Source organism: Pelobates fuscus, chromosome 4, assembly GCF_036172605.1.
Source record: "Pelobates fuscus isolate aPelFus1 chromosome 4, aPelFus1.pri, whole genome shotgun sequence".
Lineage (NCBI taxonomy): Eukaryota > Metazoa > Chordata > Amphibia > Anura > Pelobatidae > Pelobates > Pelobates fuscus.
The window spans coordinates 32,234,320-32,255,919 of NC_086320.1; the positions used below are offsets into that span (position 1 = coordinate 32,234,320).

General features: G+C 39.2%; 1 protein-coding gene across 1 annotated transcript in view; it reads left to right on the forward strand.

The window, feature by feature from the left end:
* ADCY8 (adenylate cyclase 8) overlaps positions 1-21,600 on the forward strand; it is a 278,636-nt gene that overhangs the window by 231,542 nt on the left and 25,494 nt on the right. Inside the window, exons 11-14 of the mRNA XM_063451052.1 lie at positions 10,151-10,240; positions 13,690-13,862; positions 14,277-14,358; positions 20,361-20,519. Of these exons, the coding sequence (XP_063307122.1) occupies positions 10,151-10,240; positions 13,690-13,862; positions 14,277-14,358; positions 20,361-20,519 (504 nt within the window). The remainder of the gene's footprint in view (positions 1-10,150; positions 10,241-13,689; positions 13,863-14,276; positions 14,359-20,360; positions 20,520-21,600) is intronic.

Genomic DNA, 21,600 nt, shown 5'->3' on the forward strand with positions numbered 1-21,600 from the left:
ACTAATTATTGTTACATAGTAATACAGGCTGAAAAAAAAAGACTCAAGTCCTTTAAGTTCAGTCTTTTATATATCTGTATTATGGCTTTGATCCAAATCAAAATTAAAAACTCAAAATGGGAAAAATTCGATCTTGACTCCAAAATTGCAGTCAAATTTCTCCTTGGATCAACAAAATGTTACCCAACATTTTCACTGTTAAATCCTTGCATATTTTGTTATACTAAAAAAGCATTCAGGCATTGTTTAAAAATCTCTATACTGACAGATACGTACATTGTACTTTAGGCAGATGATTCCACATATTTATTGTTCTTACTGTAAAGAAACCTTTCCTCTGCTGTAGATGAAATCTCCTCTATTGAAGTCTAAATGGATGGCCTCTTGTCTTTTGTGCAGTCCTACTGAGGAACAGTTTACCAGAGAGCTTTTTGTAATGGTTCTGTATATTTTTTTATAATGTTGACATATTCTCTCTGTGTCACCATTCTTTGTAAAGCAAATAAGTAAAAAAAAATTTTTTTCATAACATATAACTACCATCGCAGTCAGTGGTACCAAATAGGTTGATCGCGATCTACCAGTCGATCACGAAGGCGATTCTAGTAGATCACAGCTGGCTCTATAACTAGTAACGGGAGCCTCACAGCTGCCTAAGGGGAGTATCACCTCACAGGTAGCGTTATGATCCCATCGTTGGCTCTATGTGTTCCCAAACCAGACGAGAATGTAACTGACATTAATTGGCTGTCTGTGAGGGAGACACCACTCACTATCGCTTGTCTGAGAAGTCGGTTAAGGGTGTGTGAGTTACTCTCGATCTCTGCAGGATCATAGTAGATTAATACACGCCACTTTTAATAATAATAACTATTAGATTATTTCATAACGAAGATACATGCAGTAGTTCCAGTAAGGATTTTAATGTATTTTTTTCTAAGAAAATTTGCTTTTTTACGTTGGTAGATCTCGTTGAGCTGGTCATTTGAAAAGTAGATCATGACACAGAACGTGTGGGCAGTCCCTTGCTCATATTGTATCACTCATTGACGGCTATTGCAACATCAACAATGACATGTTTTGTATATACATTACTTTAAGCACAACGTATAGAAATATGCTTTAACCTCACAAGCACCACTGAACTCTATGAATTATAACGATTCACAAACTCAATATCTGTATTGATCGCAAAAGCAGAAAGTGCTCTGCAGAGCACTAAAGAAAATAAAAATACTATGACGATATTAATTCATTTATATAGCACTATAAACAATCCGGCATCATAACTTCTTGCCCTGTAGTTATTGTAATTTCCTTTTCAAATACTAAGAGATAAAATATCTGTGAACACTAATGTCATCTGAATTCATCACAAAAACCTGAAAATTTTATTTAAAAGATAGCAGACTGAATGTCATTACATTAGAATTTTTTTCTTATATCAAAGGGAACATCTGCATTGCTCTTTTTTTAAATATATTTTTCAGATTGTGTAATGATAGCTATACTTGTGCACATTGGAAAAATTTATTTGACAGTACCAATTCTGCCAAAAATAAAAGCATTTTTGGATGTCTGAATTCTGGGCCATATGACAGTTTGGACCAACCAGTCAAGCTTCGTTAACAAAGAAAGATACGGGGAAAAAAAACAAATCCGATGAACCAAAAGGCTTGAAAATGGGCCAATTATTTTACTGCTAAATATGTACATAGTACGAGAGCTCGGGGTTATAGAGCGTTTTTCACGGCATTTTGACTACAGCTGAAATAACACTCACAGACGCACTCTACTGCAGTTTTGTAGAACGACTTAAACTTTTTAATTTAATATATTCTCCACTAATGTTATTCAACTTGTTTGCTTTTCTTGAACCATACAACAAATGGGCACTTATGGAACCTGTATCTGGTTGATGTATTGTTCGCATACTATGCTGAAGCTGTAAGACTATTATGCCCACAAAAATAAAGAATTGAATTTAAAAAAAAATAAAAAAGGAAATAGTATAAATGTTATGTATATATTTTACAGAACAACAATAGCCACATGTTACTGCCATTTGGTTCACAGATCAAATTAGAAAAAGTAACCAATATAGAGAAAGGAGCAGTAACACAACTCTATTTATAATGATATATTTATTAAATATAAAATAGACAGTATAAATATAAGGCTATTGATGTCTATCCCTTTATTCCTACTATTGGTCTCTTCTAACTTGATTTGTCCTCTAGCCATCGATCTCATTTTTCCCCATTAATCATCTTTTTCTCCCATTTAGAATCCCCAATCAAATCGAGCATGCTCGGCCATTGTGCATTTTGTGTAATTTGTGACTTTGTGGTTCGTGAGTTTGAGAATTCGACTGATCACACAATCGCCCGAATTCACACCAACTGCAGTTTGTAACAAAAAAAATCTCCAAGTCTGATGGTAACAATGTATATCTCTAAAAAATCTTAACTTGCAAGCTATTTTTAAAAGGACAGAAAAATAATAAATATTTAGGTGGGTCAGTTTGTAGGTATCTTTACAGACCTGCAGGACAGATTGTACGTCAGGACAGTTATTTCATCAATTGATTATATAAGCCTTGTAATGAAGAGGTTAAAGTATATCCGTCACCTCTACGGATTTTAGCGCCACAAGTTGTCATTATGAAATCTCCTTATAAAAATGTCCTTTTTATTTTTTTATTATTTTTTTTATTCATATTGGACAATCTTTATCTAAATATTGCCTAGTTCAGTGGAGTGTCACTGATCTGCATAGCTAAAGTGTTTTCTAAGGGGCTTTGTAGGTGCTGATTTGACCCAGAAGTCACTGTACAGCACTGTACAGTCTTTACGTGTAGAACATGAGTTTCTGGAACATGTAGTTCAGTTTTTACTTTTTAATTGTAAAAGCTGTTAGCTGAACTCCGACTCAAAAACATCTTTGCTGTGCTTCCTGATGAATATAAAACTGCTCTACTGGAGAAACTCCTCAAGTACATTAGCCAGCAGTGGCGTCTCTAGGATTCATTTTTTAGAGGGGGCACAAAAGTAGGGGGGCAGTTATAAAACATGTATGTATGTGTATATACACACCCTCCCTTAATCCCTCTGCAAAGTGCAGTCTCAGCCAGGTAGGTAATGTGTCACACCTTAGATGTAGTCGCACTGTCCGTCCAGCTCGCATCTACCCCATGGATTAAAGAATCCATGTATTTTCTGCCCCTCTACCATCCATGTCTCTGTTCCCCTCCCTTTCGTGTCTTTTCTCCCCCCTTCTTCCATGTTGTGGATGTCATTTGTATTGTACGCAGTGTGTGTGTGTTGAATACATTGTGTGTGTGTTTAGTGGATGCAGTGTCTGTGTTTGTGTAGTGTAACTAGTGTTTGTGTGGTGGATGCAGTGTGTCTAGTGGATGGAGTGTCTGTGTAGTGGATGGAGTGGATGTGCATGTAGTAGTGTCTGTGTAGTGCATGTAGTGTTGGACAAGTGATGGGGTGAGCCATTTAAATGATATTGGGCTTAACCCCCCTCCCTGCCTCTTACCTGTGGGCTGGAAGGGGAGGGACAGTGTGTATGAAGGTGACAGTAGAGGGTGGCAGTGTGTAGGAAGGTGATAGTATAGCAGGGCAGTGTGTAAGAAGGTGACAGTATGGGGTGCAGTGTGTAGGAATGTGACAGTGTGGGGCAGCAGTGTGTTGGAAGGTGACAGTGTGCGAGGAGGGTGTGGGGATGACTCTGTGGTTAGGCAGACTAACAGACAAAATGCCCTCACTGAAACACACTCACTGACAGTCATTGTTTCACACACTGTTTAACTAACACACGTTCACTGACAGACACATACGGACACTAACACACTCTCAGAGACACATGCACTCACTGGCATACTCACTGACAAACACACACCTACTGGCAGATACACACTGACAGTCACACACACATTCAATGACAATTAACAAACACACAGATGTCACTGACAGACACAGACTCTCACTGATTTAACATACAAACATTCCCTGACAGACACAGATACACTTACTGACAGGCACACAAACACTCAATGACAAACACAAAATCTCACTGGTGTGACAGACACTCACACACAGACACATGCAAATGCACTGACAGACACACATACATTCACTGACAGACACACACACATTCTTTCACACACACTCACAAATTACTAATATTATTATTTTAATTTGTCCACCCTGCCTCCCTACCTTTGGGAGTGCTGGAGTGGATCTGTACCTGGGGTCCAGTGGCTGCTGTGAGGCCGGCGGTTTTGACCCCATTAGAGGCGGTAAGGGAGCTGTAATCCTCCTGCTCTGCTACCTCGCAGGATGTCTACCAATGCAGGGAGCCAGCTCCCTTGCTGCCTCTGATGTGCTCACAGCCGCCCACCTTGGGGGTCCATTAACTGCTTCCTCCAAAACAGAAGGAAGCACTGGGGACGTCCATGCGGGCACTTTGGGCCTCTGGCCCTCCCCCTAGCAACGCCACTGTTAGCCAGCAAGAAATAAGTATTTTAGATAGGAGGAGATGGGAGGGATGAAAGGTAAAGTTAAAATACATAATGCTGCAAAACATTTACATAGTTACATAGTTACATAGCTGAAAAAAGACTTGCATCCATCAAGTTCAGCCTTCCTTGCATTTGTTTTTTGCTGCTGATCCAAAAAAAAAGGCAAAAAACATTTTTTTTTTTAATTATATTTTTATTTACTTTTTTTTTTTCAAAAACACAAGAAAATTTACAAATGCAAAAAATATATATTTTTTTAGTTCAAACGAAATAAAATTCCATAAATAAAAAAAAGTTGTGCTCATAGTTTCAATGACAAATAATTAAGGTGGATTCCTAATTTTAAAAACAAATTGATTATGCTATTTTTTTATGCTTAAATACGTGGTATACCGAATAAAAAGAGCTCAACATGACTGTCAAGCTCAAACTAAATATTCTGGTTCATTTCATCGTAATTTATCAATTTGAGTCCGTCTAATTATTCTCAAAATTACGTTTTTATATGAGGAAGCATACCCTGACAATTGATTTAATTATTTTTAGGAACTTTGCCAGCAGCTATGTGCTCATTACAGAATGAACATCCAAATAACCCAGGATCCATGGAAACATTGTCTTCATAGAGTGAGGCACAATATGTGGGAATATGTAGAATTAATTAAACAGGTAGAGGAATATTAAGCCAGTAATTAAATAAGTTACCACTGAATATGATATTTACTTGAAAGGTAATAATAACATGGGTTTAACCTTGTGCACCCTGGAGGTAAACTTTTTTAATAGGGGTGCTGCTGAGACCAATGCAACCAGCTCGAATGGGACTTGTATGACCTAGGTTGAAAAATAGGCTTCTGTATTCGGTTTCAAACAAACTGGGATTCATCTATATTTTGGGCAATTTGTGGGTGGTCCGATCGGAAGCGATCTTTGAACCAAGTTGCGCGAAAATGCGCCTATCAGTGTACCTCAAAATATATAAAAAATAGTTACATTATATATATATTTTTTATTTTATTTTTTGCAGCGCATGGATTGGCACATTTCCGCACCCTTTTGGTTTGTCCAAATCATTTCTCTGAATCATTTGCATGGATGGAAATAAACTGAGGCGAACTGCCACATCGACAAATTTTGGACTACCCAGACAAGTTTAGATTTTTGTACAAATTGATACGATTGAACTGAATATTTTTCATTTGTGCACAAGTCTACTGCTAACACACACACACACACACTCCTAATCATATGGAATTATAATTGCTTTTCTCCTCCATGCTAGCAGAGATAAACTAAGGATATAATTGGGGAGGTAATGACAACGCCTATGAGCCATCCCTTGGTCACAAGCTCTGTCAACCCTTCTCTCCTGATATGGCCGGGTTGATAGAGCATACACTCCCTATGTTAAAGAAGGAATAATAATTCTCTTGTCCCATTATTACCAAACGAAATCCCATAGTGAGTGTAGAAATTAGACACTAGAGACTACGCCTTCTGTAATTTCATTTTCATTTCCATACGTTATGCAATGAGTAAGATTGGCAGTGACAAGGAGACACCAAAATATTAATGCTTTGGCCTCCACCATGTCTGATATAATGTTAAATTATTTAATTGGCAGGCTTGTACATTCAGTTCTAAACTTTTTGATATTTATCTGAATTTTGGCCATTCAGCAATTTGTCAGAATTTCGCAACTTTGAGTCACCATGTGGATGAAAAATGAAACAAACTGAGCAAACAATGGACAAGCCGTTTCAATTGAATTGTGATTCGTAGTTTCATTTGAGTTCCATTTGGACAAGCTTTTCAAATGATCACAATCTGTTGGAAAAACGTTTCAAATCATTTATCCTCAAATATTCCCTTAGACACTTTAGTAGCAACTTCTGTAGATAAATCATTAGAAAATATATCATTTATGTTTAAAAATATATAAATAACAAATGTATTTGTACGAGCCAAATTAAAGGAGCATTAAAGATCTTAGGAGCATGCCATGATGCTCCTAAAAATCTATTTTAGAGAATCATTGAATACAAGGATTCTCTATGGCAGACCGTAATGGCACTGAGCATGCGTGTGATGTCATGGTATGTTCCGGTATGAGACCTGGGATATAACATTCCCGGCTCTCATACCTAGAGGGCCTGGAGGTGAGGATTGAGGCTGCTTCCTCAAGTCTTCTGATTTGTGCCATAAAGGGTTTCAGGGATAGAAGGGGGCCAATAATGCAGGCACTATATCAACTTCAATAAGAAAGTTGTGAAAGGGCCTACAGTATTCCCTTAGCATTGTAAATGTTAACAACTTGCTGTCCTGCTTTCAAATATTGCAATAATTTGAAAAATAACACAGAGTGTTCTATCCTTAAACCAACTCTTTTTTTCTCTCGTTTTCTGGTAAAGCATACTCTTTCAAGGTTATTTAGTTAGTGATGTCGCGAACATAACATTTTCCGTTCGCGGACGGCGAACGCGAACTTCCGCAAATGTTCGCGAACGGGCGAACCGGACGAAACGCCGTAGACTTCAATAGGCAGGCGAATTTTAAAACCCAGAGGGACTCTTTCTGGCCACAATAGTGATGGAAAAGTTGTTTCAAGGGGACTAACACCTGGACTGTGGCATGCCGGAGGAGGATCCATGGCAAAACTCCCATGGAAAATTGCATAGTTGATGCAGAGTCTGGTTTTAATCCATGAAGGGCATAAATCACCTAACATTCCTAAATTGTTTGGAATAACGTGCTTTAAAACATCAGGTATGATGTTGTATCGATCAGGTAGTGTAAGGGTTACGCCCACTTCACAGTGACAGACCAAACTCCCCATTTAACGCACCGCAAACAACCGCAAACAGTCCATTTGCACAACCGCAAACTTCCCATTTGCACAAGGTTGGATACCAAGCTAGCCATGTCCCGTTCCTTGTCCTCACTAATGTCATTGAAGGTCTCTTCCTCCACCCAGCCCCGTACAACACCCAGGGTCCCCGAAAGGTGACAACAAGCCCCCTGTATTTTTTTTTTTTAAATGTTCACTACTGTTACACCAGATATGAGTTGCACTGGTGTGACACTGTGCAGTGGCAGGCCCTGAAACGCACACGTGTGAAGGAAACTGACTGTTATTATTTCACAGTCAAATTTCTAGTTTTGTTTTTTTTAATGTACACTACTGTTACACCAGATATGAGTTGCACTGGTGTGACACTGTGCCCTGGCAGGCCCTGAAATGCACACGTGTGAAGGAAACTGACTGCTATTATATTACAGTCAAAAAAGTTTTGGGTTTTTTTAAATGCAAGCTATTGTGACACCAGATATGAGTGGTGGCACTGGGCAAGTGGGCACAGTATACGCTGTGAGCCTGACACACACGCTGGCAGGCAGGCAACAGCAATTAGATTACACAGAAGAAAAAAAAAAGCAGACTGATGTTCTAGCCCTAAAAAGGGCTTTTTGGGGTGCTGTCCTTACAGCAGAGATCAGATGAGTCCTTCAGGACTGTAGTGGACACTGAATACACTAGCCTAGCTATCGATTTCCCTATTAAATCAGCAGCAGCTACACTGTCCCTCCTCTCACTAAGAATGCAGCTTCCGGGGGGCGGGGCCTAGCTGTCATGGAGGAAAGACGCACTTTGTGTGAGCTCCCTCAATATCTCACTTTAAGCAGTTATCAACAAGCGAATTTCACCCCAGAAGGGGATGACCCAGCAATGTTGCTCCTACCTGACCGACCCGACATGCTTAATAGCGGTCAGCAACTCGACAGAGTCTTACTTACCTCTGCGTGGCAGGTGTGGCCTGGTGCTCATCCTGGGATGCCCAGGAGCAGCTACTTCCCGGCAGGAGCTCCATTACCCCCCTTCAGACCGGTGGGGGTTATCCCGGTCCACCCCTGAGAGGCTGTCTGGAGCTAATGGACGCACAGAGCATAGCCGCCCAGGCTGACATACGCATCTGCGACTCTCCCAATATGGCGGCAGCTGCGTGTCCTCCTGGTACCAGCAAAGCATGGCAGGATATTGAGTCTAAGCTGGACAGACTCTTTAATCAATTTTGGAAGCAAATAACAAGCAGGAAGCCCCAACAAGCTCCACCACAGCCCCAACAAGCTCCACCACAGCTAAGCGAAGCAGTCCCCATTAAAATCCACCAACGTAAAAGGCGTCGAAGACGGGACCGGAGGCACAAATAGAAATGCAGAGCCTGCCCCACATCAAGCACTCGCCTCCACCTTAAGCCACCACAATCCTGCACCGGACGTGAAGCACCACCAGGACAGATCTGACCACCCGACAAAACAAGCCTCCACCACCTCAAGCCGCGAACCCGGCACTCAGCCAGAGACTTGCCTTTGTTGTTCCAGGTATCAGGGACTCCCAGGGTCTGCACCTGGCACCCAGAAGGGATCGGATGAGCACAAGCAGTAAACAGCAGCCTGCCAAGCATGTCCCACTATAGCCGATCCTCCATACCATGCCTTTGATCACATGAACTGCTCTCTGCACATTAACTAATCGTAAAGTAGCAAGCGTTTAAACATGTCATTATTTCACCTCCTAAAGAGTTTATTGTCGTAGTTCCTTACATGCCTTTACCTTAACCGTTCATGTATTATGTTATTCACTAGTCTCATCTCATGGGGCGACTCACACTTGATTTATAGCTAGTGGTGGAGCTGCTGATATAAATACACAGTTGATAACGTGCAAGCTACACCCTAAACATTAGAGCCATCTTTCACAACAATGTACTGCTATATACTCATACCCTCAGTGCAACTAGCCATGATATACACACGTTCAGCCTAGCATGCTCAAATATAACACACTTCTGTCTAAAAAAAAAAAAAGAAAAAAAAAAAGAAAAAAAAGAATGCAGCTTCAGAATTAATCTAAATTGTATGCTGTCTAGGAGGTGGGAGGGTCTGGGAGGGAGGGTCTGCTGCTGATTGGCTGGAATGTGTCTGCTGACTGTGAGGTACAGGGTCAAAGTTTACTCAATGATGACGAATAGGGGGCGAACCAAACATCGCATATGTTCGCCATCCGTGGCGAACGCGAACAAGCTATGTTCGCCAGGAATTATTCGCCAGCGAACCGTTCGGGACATCACTATATGTAGTAAACCAGGAATTATTGGAGACTGACTGGGGAACTGCAGATTTTAGTCTGAATCTGGAACACCAGCCGAGTTGAAAAATGTCTCCAATTCAGTTCTTTAAGCTTGAAATGAGCAACTCCTCATTTTATTCTCAATTCCTGACCTGTTAAATAACCCTCTCTGACCTCTTACCTGTTTGAGGAAAAGATTTACAATATTTCTCTTGTCCAGACTCTAACAAACTGACCCTGGTATTATTTATAAGTACACAGTAAGACACATATTATAGCTAGAACCAAAAATGTGCATCGACTGCAGTAGCCATGTAGATGTGGCATATACATTAAAACAGGAGGATTCTTTATAGGTGCACATCCCCACAAATATTTGTACCTTTGAAATCAATTTTCCAGCATCGTTGGTTTATTAGAGAAGGAAAATATTTGTATTGTTTCCAATAAAAATGACGTTAATGAGATTCATCCTCTGTATACATTTGTTTCAGGTCTGGTGTGACTTTGACAAATCCATTACCTCAAAAAATCAGACCTTCAACTCTTCAGCATCCATCACTGACATCTGCTTCTATCCGGAGGTAATAAACATATTGCAGCTGGAACCCTTCTGTAAAGGTCGTTTTACACTACATATATCTAGTGCATGCTTTGTGCTTAATAAGAGACTATCAAGGAAAATGGAATGTGTTCTTTAACCATTTGTGTTTTGAGAAAAAAATGGTGCTGTTGTAAAGGTGTATCAATGAATTGTTCCAGTTCCAAGTGGAAGAGAAACATTGTTTTAATACGAACAATAGTCAGCTGTTTGTATAATTCAAGACTACATTGTGGTACTTTGTCAGTACCAAGTGAGGTGTTTGTTTATGATCCTGGGGGGGAATGCAGGACATTCAACTTTACAGATAAATGGATCGTTATAATAACAACAAATATTCAGTACATGGCTCTATCCTACAAACATTTCTACTATTAAATTCCCCTTTGCAGATTATTTATTGTTTTCTAGGATTTGGTATGACAGCCATCAGTATTGCAAGTTAACTCACTAATAAGCAATGTGTGACATATAAACATTATTCTTTGTTGCTGCTTTATCTCTTTCTTTCGATGACTCCAGCATCTGCCCACTAGGTTCATCTTCTCAGATGGAACTGTTCTTTGTCAGATGTCTTGCCTTTCTTCACCAAAATTATACTCGGACTGCTTTCTATAGCTTTGTGGACTCGTAGACTTTGAGAACCATCTCTGATCTCTCATTGTCTTCTCTTTCTTTAAGTATTTTCTTGTATTTATCAATTAATTTATGCTTATCATATTTTTGTGTATGTCCTAGGATAATTCTAGGTTCTAGAACATCATAACTCTCAAGATTAAGAGGTAGGAAAATGGGGCAAAAATGAGCATGTCTATAGGAGAAATGCCAGTGGCTTGTGTCACTGGTGATGTACAAGTAGGTGGGTCTACCCAAAAAAGGGGAGTGTCAGCCTGGCGTAGAAATATGTCAGCCTGTCTGACATCCTGTCTGGTAAGACACACTCAGAGCATCACATGTGCAGAGTGCTTTTAAAGTGCCATGGGCACAGGCTTAACGCCCTGAGTTTAATCAAAGTACAGATAGTGCTCCTACTGATGCACTTGTGCTGCGTGGATTGTGGTACATCCCTGATGTCTGAAGATGAGGGGTACCATCAAACTAAAAAACAGGTTGTATGAGAATACTAAGAACAGACAACCTCTCAAATAGCTTGCCCTTCGCTGGGTCGCTGTTCAGTTCTAAAGCTGGTTTTAGTTCATCTTGTGCCATTATAGGTAGAGCCTGAACCATTTGCATATCAGACTGATTGCACTCAAAAAGGGCAGGACAGACCCAAAATACAGCAACCCAGGTGATCGTTTCAGCCTTGTTAGACTTCGTCATTGAGGTATAGTCAATACTCCTTTAGGCACAGTGAGCATGGGGTTCACGTCTGTATTACCCTTTAATGTTGGGGAGAGCAAAATAACAGGGTACAGGAGAATACGGAGAATGGACAACAGCCAAAATAACTTGCCATTCGGTGTGTCCCTGCTCAAATCTGAAGTTGAGCCATCGAAAAAAAAAATACAGGGTGTAACTGAATACTAAGAATGGACTACAATCCTTTTGGCTACAATCCAACAACTTATCTTTCTCCCATCAAAGTGTTCATTGAGTCTGTTCCTTCGCAGGTTGTATTAGTACTGCAATAGAACTGTTGGTCAGAAATTAATTTCTTTCAAGGTACGTGTGTTGCTATTTTTTAGATAGTGCCAGAATGCGGATGATATTTTCTATAGAGAGCAATAAGGGAAACTCTGCACATATTGTTTACAGTATCTCTGTTTATCTGTTACCTGTTTTATTCATTGTGAAGGTTTTGTCACATTCTAACTAGTTCCTCATTAGAGATAAGTTTCGGACCTCAGAGCCGTAGGATTAGTGCTGTGGTGTTTTCATATACTTCGAGGAGTGGTTTTATTGGGTGATTGAGATTGTTATTGGCTCCATGACTGCATGTAAAATAATCAAGTCTTTTCCTTAAGTCTTGATGCACAGTTTTAAGTTCACCGATGGGCAGTACCTGGTAAATATAGTTCAGGCTGGTGGCTTTCAGGAGGAATTTGAATAAATAACTCCAGAAGACTACACAACAATAAATAATAGCACTACGTGAATATATTTCATATCTACATCAATAACAGACAGCCTTCAAATGGCCATTCATTTCCTTTACAAGCCTTTCATTATACAGATTCCTTAGAAAATACAGTTTACTGTTTAGAGTTGAATGCTCATAAATATTCGGTAATGAAATTACACCAGTCCGAAACAAACTTTTTAATTTTTTATTTTTTTACTGTTGCACACACACCAGTGAATAAACTTTAAAGCTTGCTACAGCTCCACCTACTGGTCGAATTGCCAGACATATTCATTGTACATTAGAAAAGATTTGTCAACAATGTTGTCTAGAAAATCTGGCATGTCAATGGTTGTATATTCCTGAACTTGAAGAACGGTATTTCATCCCCCGATACTCAAACATCCAGAACAACGTAACATGTCCATCAGTCACTCAATGAGTTAATTGGAGCCACTTTTTCTCCTACAAAGCTCCTGACAAAACATCGTTATTTTGTGTCGTTATGTTTTTCTATATATTTATTTTTTTAACCTGAGTGTATCTCTTCATTGAAGTGTGAGGGAGTCAAAATATGTCACAGTTTGAGATTTGACAAAGCTGTGAATTTTTTTTTCTTCGATAAATGGCAGACAAGTGACATGAGGGATACTCAAATTAGCTGCATATACTCTGCAGCAAAAGAGTGTTTGGACTAATAATATGTTATTGACACAAAGTGCATCAGTGCATAAGAATGAATGAGCAGCTAGGTGGAAAATAAGCTTGTTTAAACCACTCTGAAGGAGGCATTTCAGCACAGACAAGTACATTTTAGAGTTTTCTATGACAACACATTTATTCTGTGGGCTTTCGCTCTGAATGGCATATTTGACCCTTTGAGCTGTGCAAGGCGCCATTTAAACCCAGCACTGTGAAATATGCTGTTGACCCTTTTGATGGGTAGGGGGTTAATGATAGTGGATTGTATTTACAAAGGAACAACTTGTGCAGATTTGGCTAAAAATGCTAAATAACCTTAGAAACCACTGGTTATTCACGAAGCCCTGAATTGCGAGGCACTGACGACTTTGAATTCCAAATTTAATGCCAGAATGGACAAATTGGAAAAATATTTTTGCTTAGCTATGTTTCCAATCCAAATGTGACATACAATTTTTAAAACTTGATTTACCTCAATATTTTTTGTCAAAGATGAATTAACAAATATGCAAAATGTAAATTTTTTACAAATTCTCGTACAATGTATTCACAATATTGTTGTTGTTTTATTGCATCCCATGCATCCCTACTATAAAATAGACCTTTTTTGTTAATAAATAAAAAGGGAAGTGGTTAATTATTTTGGATTTCTTTTATCCGTCTAGTACTTTGTCTTCACCGGCGTTCTTGCAATGGTGACCTGCGCCGTCTTTCTACGCCTCAACTCTGTTCTGAAGCTGCTGGTTCTGATCATCATGGTGGCAATATATGCACTGCTAACACAAATAGTTTATGCTTCCCTTTTTCAACGCTATGATAGTTTTCATCATAATGGAAAGTAAGTGGGACCGTTCTTGTTTTGTTTATTACACTGTATATTCTTCTTTATTTAATTACTATCTGGGGTTAATTAGATGTTGGTGCTAATTCACTTTAAACATAAGATAATGCTGAAATGATGTCAAAAACAGCATACCCTACAGCTGATGTAGATTATACAACTCTTAAAACACGCAAGCGGCCTTTAGCTTGCTCGTCCTTCTGCTTGTGTTTGTAAGTGGTGGTGTGTTTTTTTTTCATTTGTATTTCATGAAGAAAATAATGGATTTTAAACTGCAGGGGCAGAACTACATAGTGCATTCTAAGTGTTACATTACAAGGTTCTCTTTTTAATGGAAAGAGCCCGGACTTTGACTGCAATCTCTTTTGTCAGATCAATAAATGTGCACCATTGTTGCTTTATCTTTTCCAGCACAGACTTCCTGGGGACGAAGGAAGCATCCTTGCTCCTAATGATGATGTTTCTGTTAGCTGTATTTTATCATGGACAGCAGGTAAGGCAAATATTCACTTTAATCGTATACATCTACTCTTGGGCATTTCACTATTAAAATCACACTCAAAATGCTGAACACGTGTATTAAATATACAATGAAAGAGATACATAAACAAAAATACAGACAAATAATATTCATCGGCTGTAAATACAAAAGGATAAGTCAATGTTTTATGGACTCAAAGATAAAGTATATTATTCTATGTTTGGTGCAGAATACTTCAGGTTAGCATCCTGAGAGTGACAAGCAAACCATTTCACACGTGTTTGGAATGTGTATGATGTTTACGATATCAGGCTCCTTGATATTGGTAATGCTAAACATGTTGCTAGTTTCAGGATGTGTGTAAAAAAAGTAACACCATTATTATATGAAATGATAAAACCAGGAAAAAGAAATGTTGCTTGCGCTCTTTTACATATATATCCCAGGACCTAGATGTTCTTAGTACCCACCTCAAACTCTAGTGAGTGAATTGTTGAGATGATCATGAAGTTCCTTAATATGAGCACTAGTGGCAACTCTACGAACAATACATAGGGGGATACGTAAGATACCACAGTCAAAAATGAAGGGCACCAATAATTTCCACTGTGGGGTAACATGCTGTCATTGACTGTCTGCCACCGTCATGCTGGTGTCAGACACCAAATTTGCACAGAATTTACATTAGCCACCCGGAAATCTTGTTCTAGGCTGGCTAATGACACCTCTTAATATTAATCTTTAAAATGTTTAATTGATGTCTCCATTATTTGCTATCTTTATTTGGGATTGGCATATTTAAGGACAAAAAGTAAGGTAACTGTCTGCTAAAAAGCACCCTAATTTGGTATACATAAATATGGCAATCCCACATAAACAGGGGAAAGATCAATTATTAAGAAAACAATTTCCTTAATTTTGCTCTTTCAGCTGTTTAGTAGATAACACCCTTATTTGCTATAATTAAGGAAACCAATTAGAGAGCTATTTACTAAATACAAACACATTTTTATGCACACACATAATCACAGTCATACACACTTCTAATCACTGACATGTACAGACACAATTGCAGATATATTCAAACATTAGAACAGACATGCACACATAATATAGATATTATATTAATATAGATATAGATATTAACACAGATAAAAAACACATAAACATAACCACAGACATACACACATAATTACAGACATACACACACATAACCACATACACACAATCACAGACAAACACACACAATCACAGACCTACACACACACATAATCAAAGGCATACATACACAATTTGTACATACTACAACATACTAAATGTGATGCTAGTGAATGCCTCGGCAGAAATCTTACATAGATAGGTACTTGGTATGTTAGTAGACCTATCTTAATCTACATTGAGTATTGCCCTGTTTCAATCAGTGCTCACGTTTTGCAAGTGTAAAACATTAGGAACAAATGAGTAACTAACAATAAAATAAAGGCAAAACAGTGGGTTACCCGTCAACTTCAGCACAGGTCCAGTTTCTCAGGTCCGGTGTGTCGGCATGAGTCCCTTGTGTGTTGGAGTCTCTGGGGATGAAGGGTTTGATGTTGGCCAGGTCCCAAGATCTGTCAGGGGCACTGGTGGGTGCTCCTGTTACAGCTAGTTGCAGTCCCAGTGCTTGAAAGAATGCTTATGTGTCGACTGGCGAGCGTGTGAGTAGCTCCAATGCGTTTCACCACTAGGGAGCCCCCAGATCCCCAGCGATACGGCACCCCTAAGGACAGAAGGTGAGTGGTGACTGACCCCAAAGATCTGCGCCACTGTAGGGTTGCTTTGGAGAGGTCTTGAAAAAAGCTTAGATGAGAGTTTTGCCACGCAGAGCTGCCATGATGTGGGACTTGTCAGTGGTTGAGGTGCAGCGCACTATAACATCCCATGGCATTGTGGGAGAGGAGGTAGCTGAGCTGGGGATGTGGTATATCCCTTCCAAGGTAAGTTTCTTGGCCACCGTGCGTAGTCTCCGAGTATAGTGAGGTAGTTCCTCCACTGTTATCTCTGCAAGGACGACCCGAATTTTTATATTTTTGCGGCATTGTTGATCCTCAATGGTAGTCAGCCACTGAGATAGATAGCATTGTTGGGTATGCAGTTGTTGCACTGATAGAGGAGGATATTGAGGTCCCCTTTGGTCGTCGGGGCAGAGCTGTCGGTAAGGTGTAGGCTTGTCTGGTTCTAACCGGTAGTGTGGAGGCGAGGTGCCCCTTTCAGTGCACTGTGGCGTGGGATCTAGTGCTGCCTCAATCTGGTGTGCCTCCGATGTCCCTGCTGAGTTTTTGTGATCTGCGCCCGATATGTAGATTGTGTGGCTGTGGAGACGTTAGTTGGATTTCCAACTCTTTTGTGTCATGTGCCTCCAGAAAGCTGTCGAGGAGTTTCTCCAGGCCTCGTGTCTGCGGAGAGCGGTAGGCCTCAGCTTTGCGTTTTGGCTTTGTGTGCCTCAGTGTGAACAAGAAAGACATCAAACAACATGGCCTATCACCCAGCTTGCAATGTCTCTGTGTCTTTTGGTGTTTATCGAATAGGTATAGCGATTTCAGGTGAGATTTGCAAGATAAGTGTGGAGCAGTCAGCAATGGCGTCTGCTTGGCTCAAGCTTTGGCTCCGCCCCCATAATTTCCCATTTTTATTATAAATGTAGCAAATATTATGAAGAGTAATGGACATTGATAATGTTACTGTGTACAATGTTACTTTATTGTAAGCAGTAAAGTGATATTATTTCATAACTGTTGTTTAACAGAACCTACGTGCTATTGTGTTACCATATCGAACCACGTACACTAGCATCTCGATGTGATGTACGAGAAAAATATTACGATCTCTATTTTCTCAATTGATATTTTACAAATCGCTGGTGTCATTATTCAGCACATGAGAGAAATTACTGGGTTTCGTATGAATATAAAATGCTTTTTTTAGGATGCTTTCTGAATAAATCTTCATTTTGATTAGCTGAGATGCATGTGAAGCTCTCTACAAACTCAATTAGGGCTAGTTAATGGTTTGCTGTCATTGGTTTTTGACATTTTGTCATTTACCAGAACAATTTATATCAGCACAATTATCAGTAACAAATACCTGAATAGAACATGGGAATCATTATTACCTTTAATTGGTGTCTCCACTGGCTTGTTAAATGGAAATCTGTATGTGTATACATCCATGTCCACTCCATATACATATATCAAGTATAATATATATTTTATATTACTTATTACTAGATATTTATGATGGATACATGGATGGATACATGGATCGACTGACATTACACTAAAAAAAGTACTCATCAGGTGTTGAATGTTTTAGAAGAGAGAAATAGAAAGGAAATATATATATATATATAAATATATATCATATACCGATGTAATGTTTCTTTTTAATTGTAGATTATATAGTGATAGACAGATGATCCGTCTATCTCCAGCTACGTTGTTATGTAGCTATATTTAAAGCCAGTTTATAAAGGCAGTTTATTTCATTCTAATCATATAGTGTTTATGTATCAAGAATATAATTACGTTTCTGTGTTCGCTTCGCACTGTGAGGTTGGCTGACATCAGGAAAGTGGGCGATTCAAGAATTGAATCTGAAACATGAAAAATAAATCTACATCATTTTTTTTTTTTTTTTTAAGTTTAGGTAATGACCTTGTGTGCCCCCTAAGCTAGTACCATGCATGCCAGACATTTAAATAAACTCATTTGTAATCCTATCGCTGGGAACGCACCACTGTCACGCCATATCGTTTTTAATGTCTATTAGTACATACTAACGGATTGCAGAATTAGTGTTTTGCAGTAAAATAGTGGAAGTATAGAAAAGCAGGCAATGATGTGGAAAGTATAATACGTAATATAAATATAACATATAGAAATACATTGTATTGCAAAGTAGACGCGTGAAGGCTTTATATTTGTGTAGATAGGGCTGTTTTCTTAAACCATATGCAAAGCAATTTTGTCCTCTCTGTATTTCTTGGCTTGCTATATTGTTATTTTTTAAATGCTTTTGATTTCCACTATTTGCCTCATCGGCTGCAGCTGTTAAAATGACTTTAGTGGCAGCAATCCCAAGGAGGAATGATTCTAGCTCCACATTATGCCAAGCACTTCTAGATAGGCAGCTGGGTAAAAAAAAATACCCATTAAAAGCTTTCCTTTATTTCAGTAGACCTGTTTCGGTGTATCTGGAGAGTACAGGAATTAATGTGTTGTAATGTAACTCAGCATCCTAATTTCTTTATATGTAGCAGGTTTGTGACCATAAATGGAATATCCCCTGGCTCTAAGCCTCATGCACAACATATGCTGTGGCATTTTGAATAGACCAGTACATGCATGTACACTGTCTGCATGTTGTCAGGGAAAACATGCCTCATGGAAGACAAAGCAAGGATGGAATCACTCACTGTGTTAAATAACAACCAGACCATTTAATATATCAATATATAGTTCCTAAATGCAGCCAGAATGCCCACCGTGTCATGCTCACATATAATAAACACAGATGCCTGGCTAAAATCAGGCATCCTCCTACAGTAGCATGCAGACAGAGCCGGACTGGGAAAAAATTCAGCCCAACATTTTCTAACCAGAGAGGCCCACTGGTGGTGGGTGGATCCAGAGAGGGGGCGTGTTCTGTCATCACCATTGAGAAGCACATCCCCCGTGTTACTTCAATGCTCTTCCAGGACAGCCCATGCACAGAGCTTTGCTAAAAAAAACTCTTGCATGGGAAAATGCCCTGTGTAATGCACAGTGCTGTGTTTACTTTTGACTTGTCCTGGTGTCTCCATAAATGGGATACCTGAGGACACAAAGGCCAGGAGAGAGTGCTGCACATGCTTTTAGTGGCTAATTGTGGTATTGCGCATGTGTAGAGTGAGCTGTTTGTGTGTCAGGGCTATTGTGTGTGTATGTAGGTGGTGCAGTGTGTCTCTGTAGGGGATCTAGTATATTCGTAAGGGATCCATAGTGTGTATATGGGATGCACTCTGCGTGTCAGGGATGCACTCTGTGTGTCAGGGATTTTGTGTGTGTATAGGTGGTGTAGTGTGTGTGTGTAAGGTTTTTAGCATATTCCTAATTAATCCCTAGTGTGTATATGTGATGCACTGTGTGTGTCAAGGTTGTACTGCGTGTGTCAGGGATATACTGTGCATGTAGGCTGTACAGTGTGTGTCTGTAGGGGATACCGTGTGTGTGTGTGTATATGTGTGTGTGTGTCTGTGTGTGTAAAGCATCCATTGTGTGTAGATGGGATGTACTCTGTGTGTCAGGGATGTGGTGTGTGTGTGTGTAGGTTGTGCAGTGTGTGTCTGTAGGGGATCTGGTGTGTGTATATGAGATATACTGTGTGTCAGGGATGTGGTGTGTTTGTGTAGGTTGTGCAGTGTGTGTCTGTAGGGGATCTGGTGTGTGTGTGTGTGTGTGTGTGTGTATGTGTGTGTCTGTGTGTGTAAAATCATCCATCGTGTGTAAATGAGATGTACTGTGTTTGTCAGGGATGTGGTGTGTTTGTGTAGGTTGTGCAGTGTGTGTCTGTAGGGGATCTTGTGTGTGTGTGTAAAGCATCCATAGTGTATATATGAGATGTACTGTGTGTGTCAGGGAGATGTACCATAATGAGATGCACACACTGACACACAGGGGTAGTAACAGAGGAGCTGTCTTCAAGCACCCTGCTGGAACAGAGATAAATGTAAGATTTATGTAATGTAAGTCTGCTGTAATAATTGCAAAGAAAACTCAAAGAGGCAGTTGTATACATATTCGTATAGAAATAGCTGGTATTGATGATACAGTATATATTAGTGCATTATTTATCAATAATAATATTCAGATGTGACGACTTCTGTTATTTTGTATATTAGAAACACAAATCCTGTTTCATATTTTCCCATTGTGCTACGATGGATGCCTTATAGTATTTTATTCTCCTCATCCCTTCGTGATATATTTGCTTCACAGCTGGAATACACAGCCAGACTTGATTTTTTATGGCGTGTGCAAGCCAAAGAAGAAATCCACGAAATGAAAGATTTAAGGGAGCACAATGAGAACATGCTCAGAAATATTCTTCCAAGCCACGTTGCCCGACACTTCTTGGAAAAGGATCGAGATAATGAAGTACGTCTTTAATTATTCATTTTCCTTTATACCCTGTGTAGAATTCCAGGTCTTAGCAAACCATAAATCATCCCGTGTGTAATGAGTGTAATGAGTGGCTTTCTATAGCCAGCGGTCGAGGATATCATCAGGTGAAAAAAGAGCTATATACATGGAATGTATTTCCTTTGGTACAACATTGCAATTTGGGATTTCTAAGCATCAGGTATAAAGGTTTTATTATATATGATAACTTTCATACTATTAATAATAATATTAATACTAAGTAACAAGATGGGTTTGACCCAGGATCCCGAGTTCCTTGTAAGCAGTGTTTTTGGCCCATTCAGTACTTTTAATAATTTAGGACAAATCTTTATTCCAATCACATCTGTACTTTACATACAAAATGTAGGCAGTGTAACTAACATATGGGTATTTAACGGTGAACATGAATATATATATATAATATACATTGCTAGAATTGTCCACTTGCCACTCGCCATTGGTGAGTGAAAATATAGCCCTGGCCAGTAGAAATTCACCCCTGGTAAATGCTACACGTTTAAGACTATAACTATCTCAATAAAGAGTTTTTTTCATGTTTGAAGAATTGTTTGGGTTGAAGATTATCTTTTGATATCACTATAATTGTCTTACAAGTATTTGCAATGTGTCATTATAAACAGGATTTACATGTCACATAATATTTACCAAATAAAATAGAGTGGAATAAATTGTAATGTTCGATCACACACTACAGCGCAGTGGTAGGGATCCGCAGTCCCTAAATGAAAACTATAAACAGTAACCCACGGTGTTGTGAAAAAAAAACAGTTTATTAATAATATTTTTTTTTTCTCCTAATGGTGGAATAAAACTTTTTCCTTTTTTTAGAACAACACTGTGACGCCAATGGATTATTGTTCATAACGTCAAGTTTTCTTGAGTGATATTTTTCGTGCATACTGTAATCCCATTAATTATCTTACGGACTGTGTAATCTGCAACTAGAACCTCAATTATCATAAAACACATGTCAAAGCAATTCAGCCAGGGGCTAAAAGAAAGTGGTCTATCTGCTTCAGGAATTAGTTTGTCG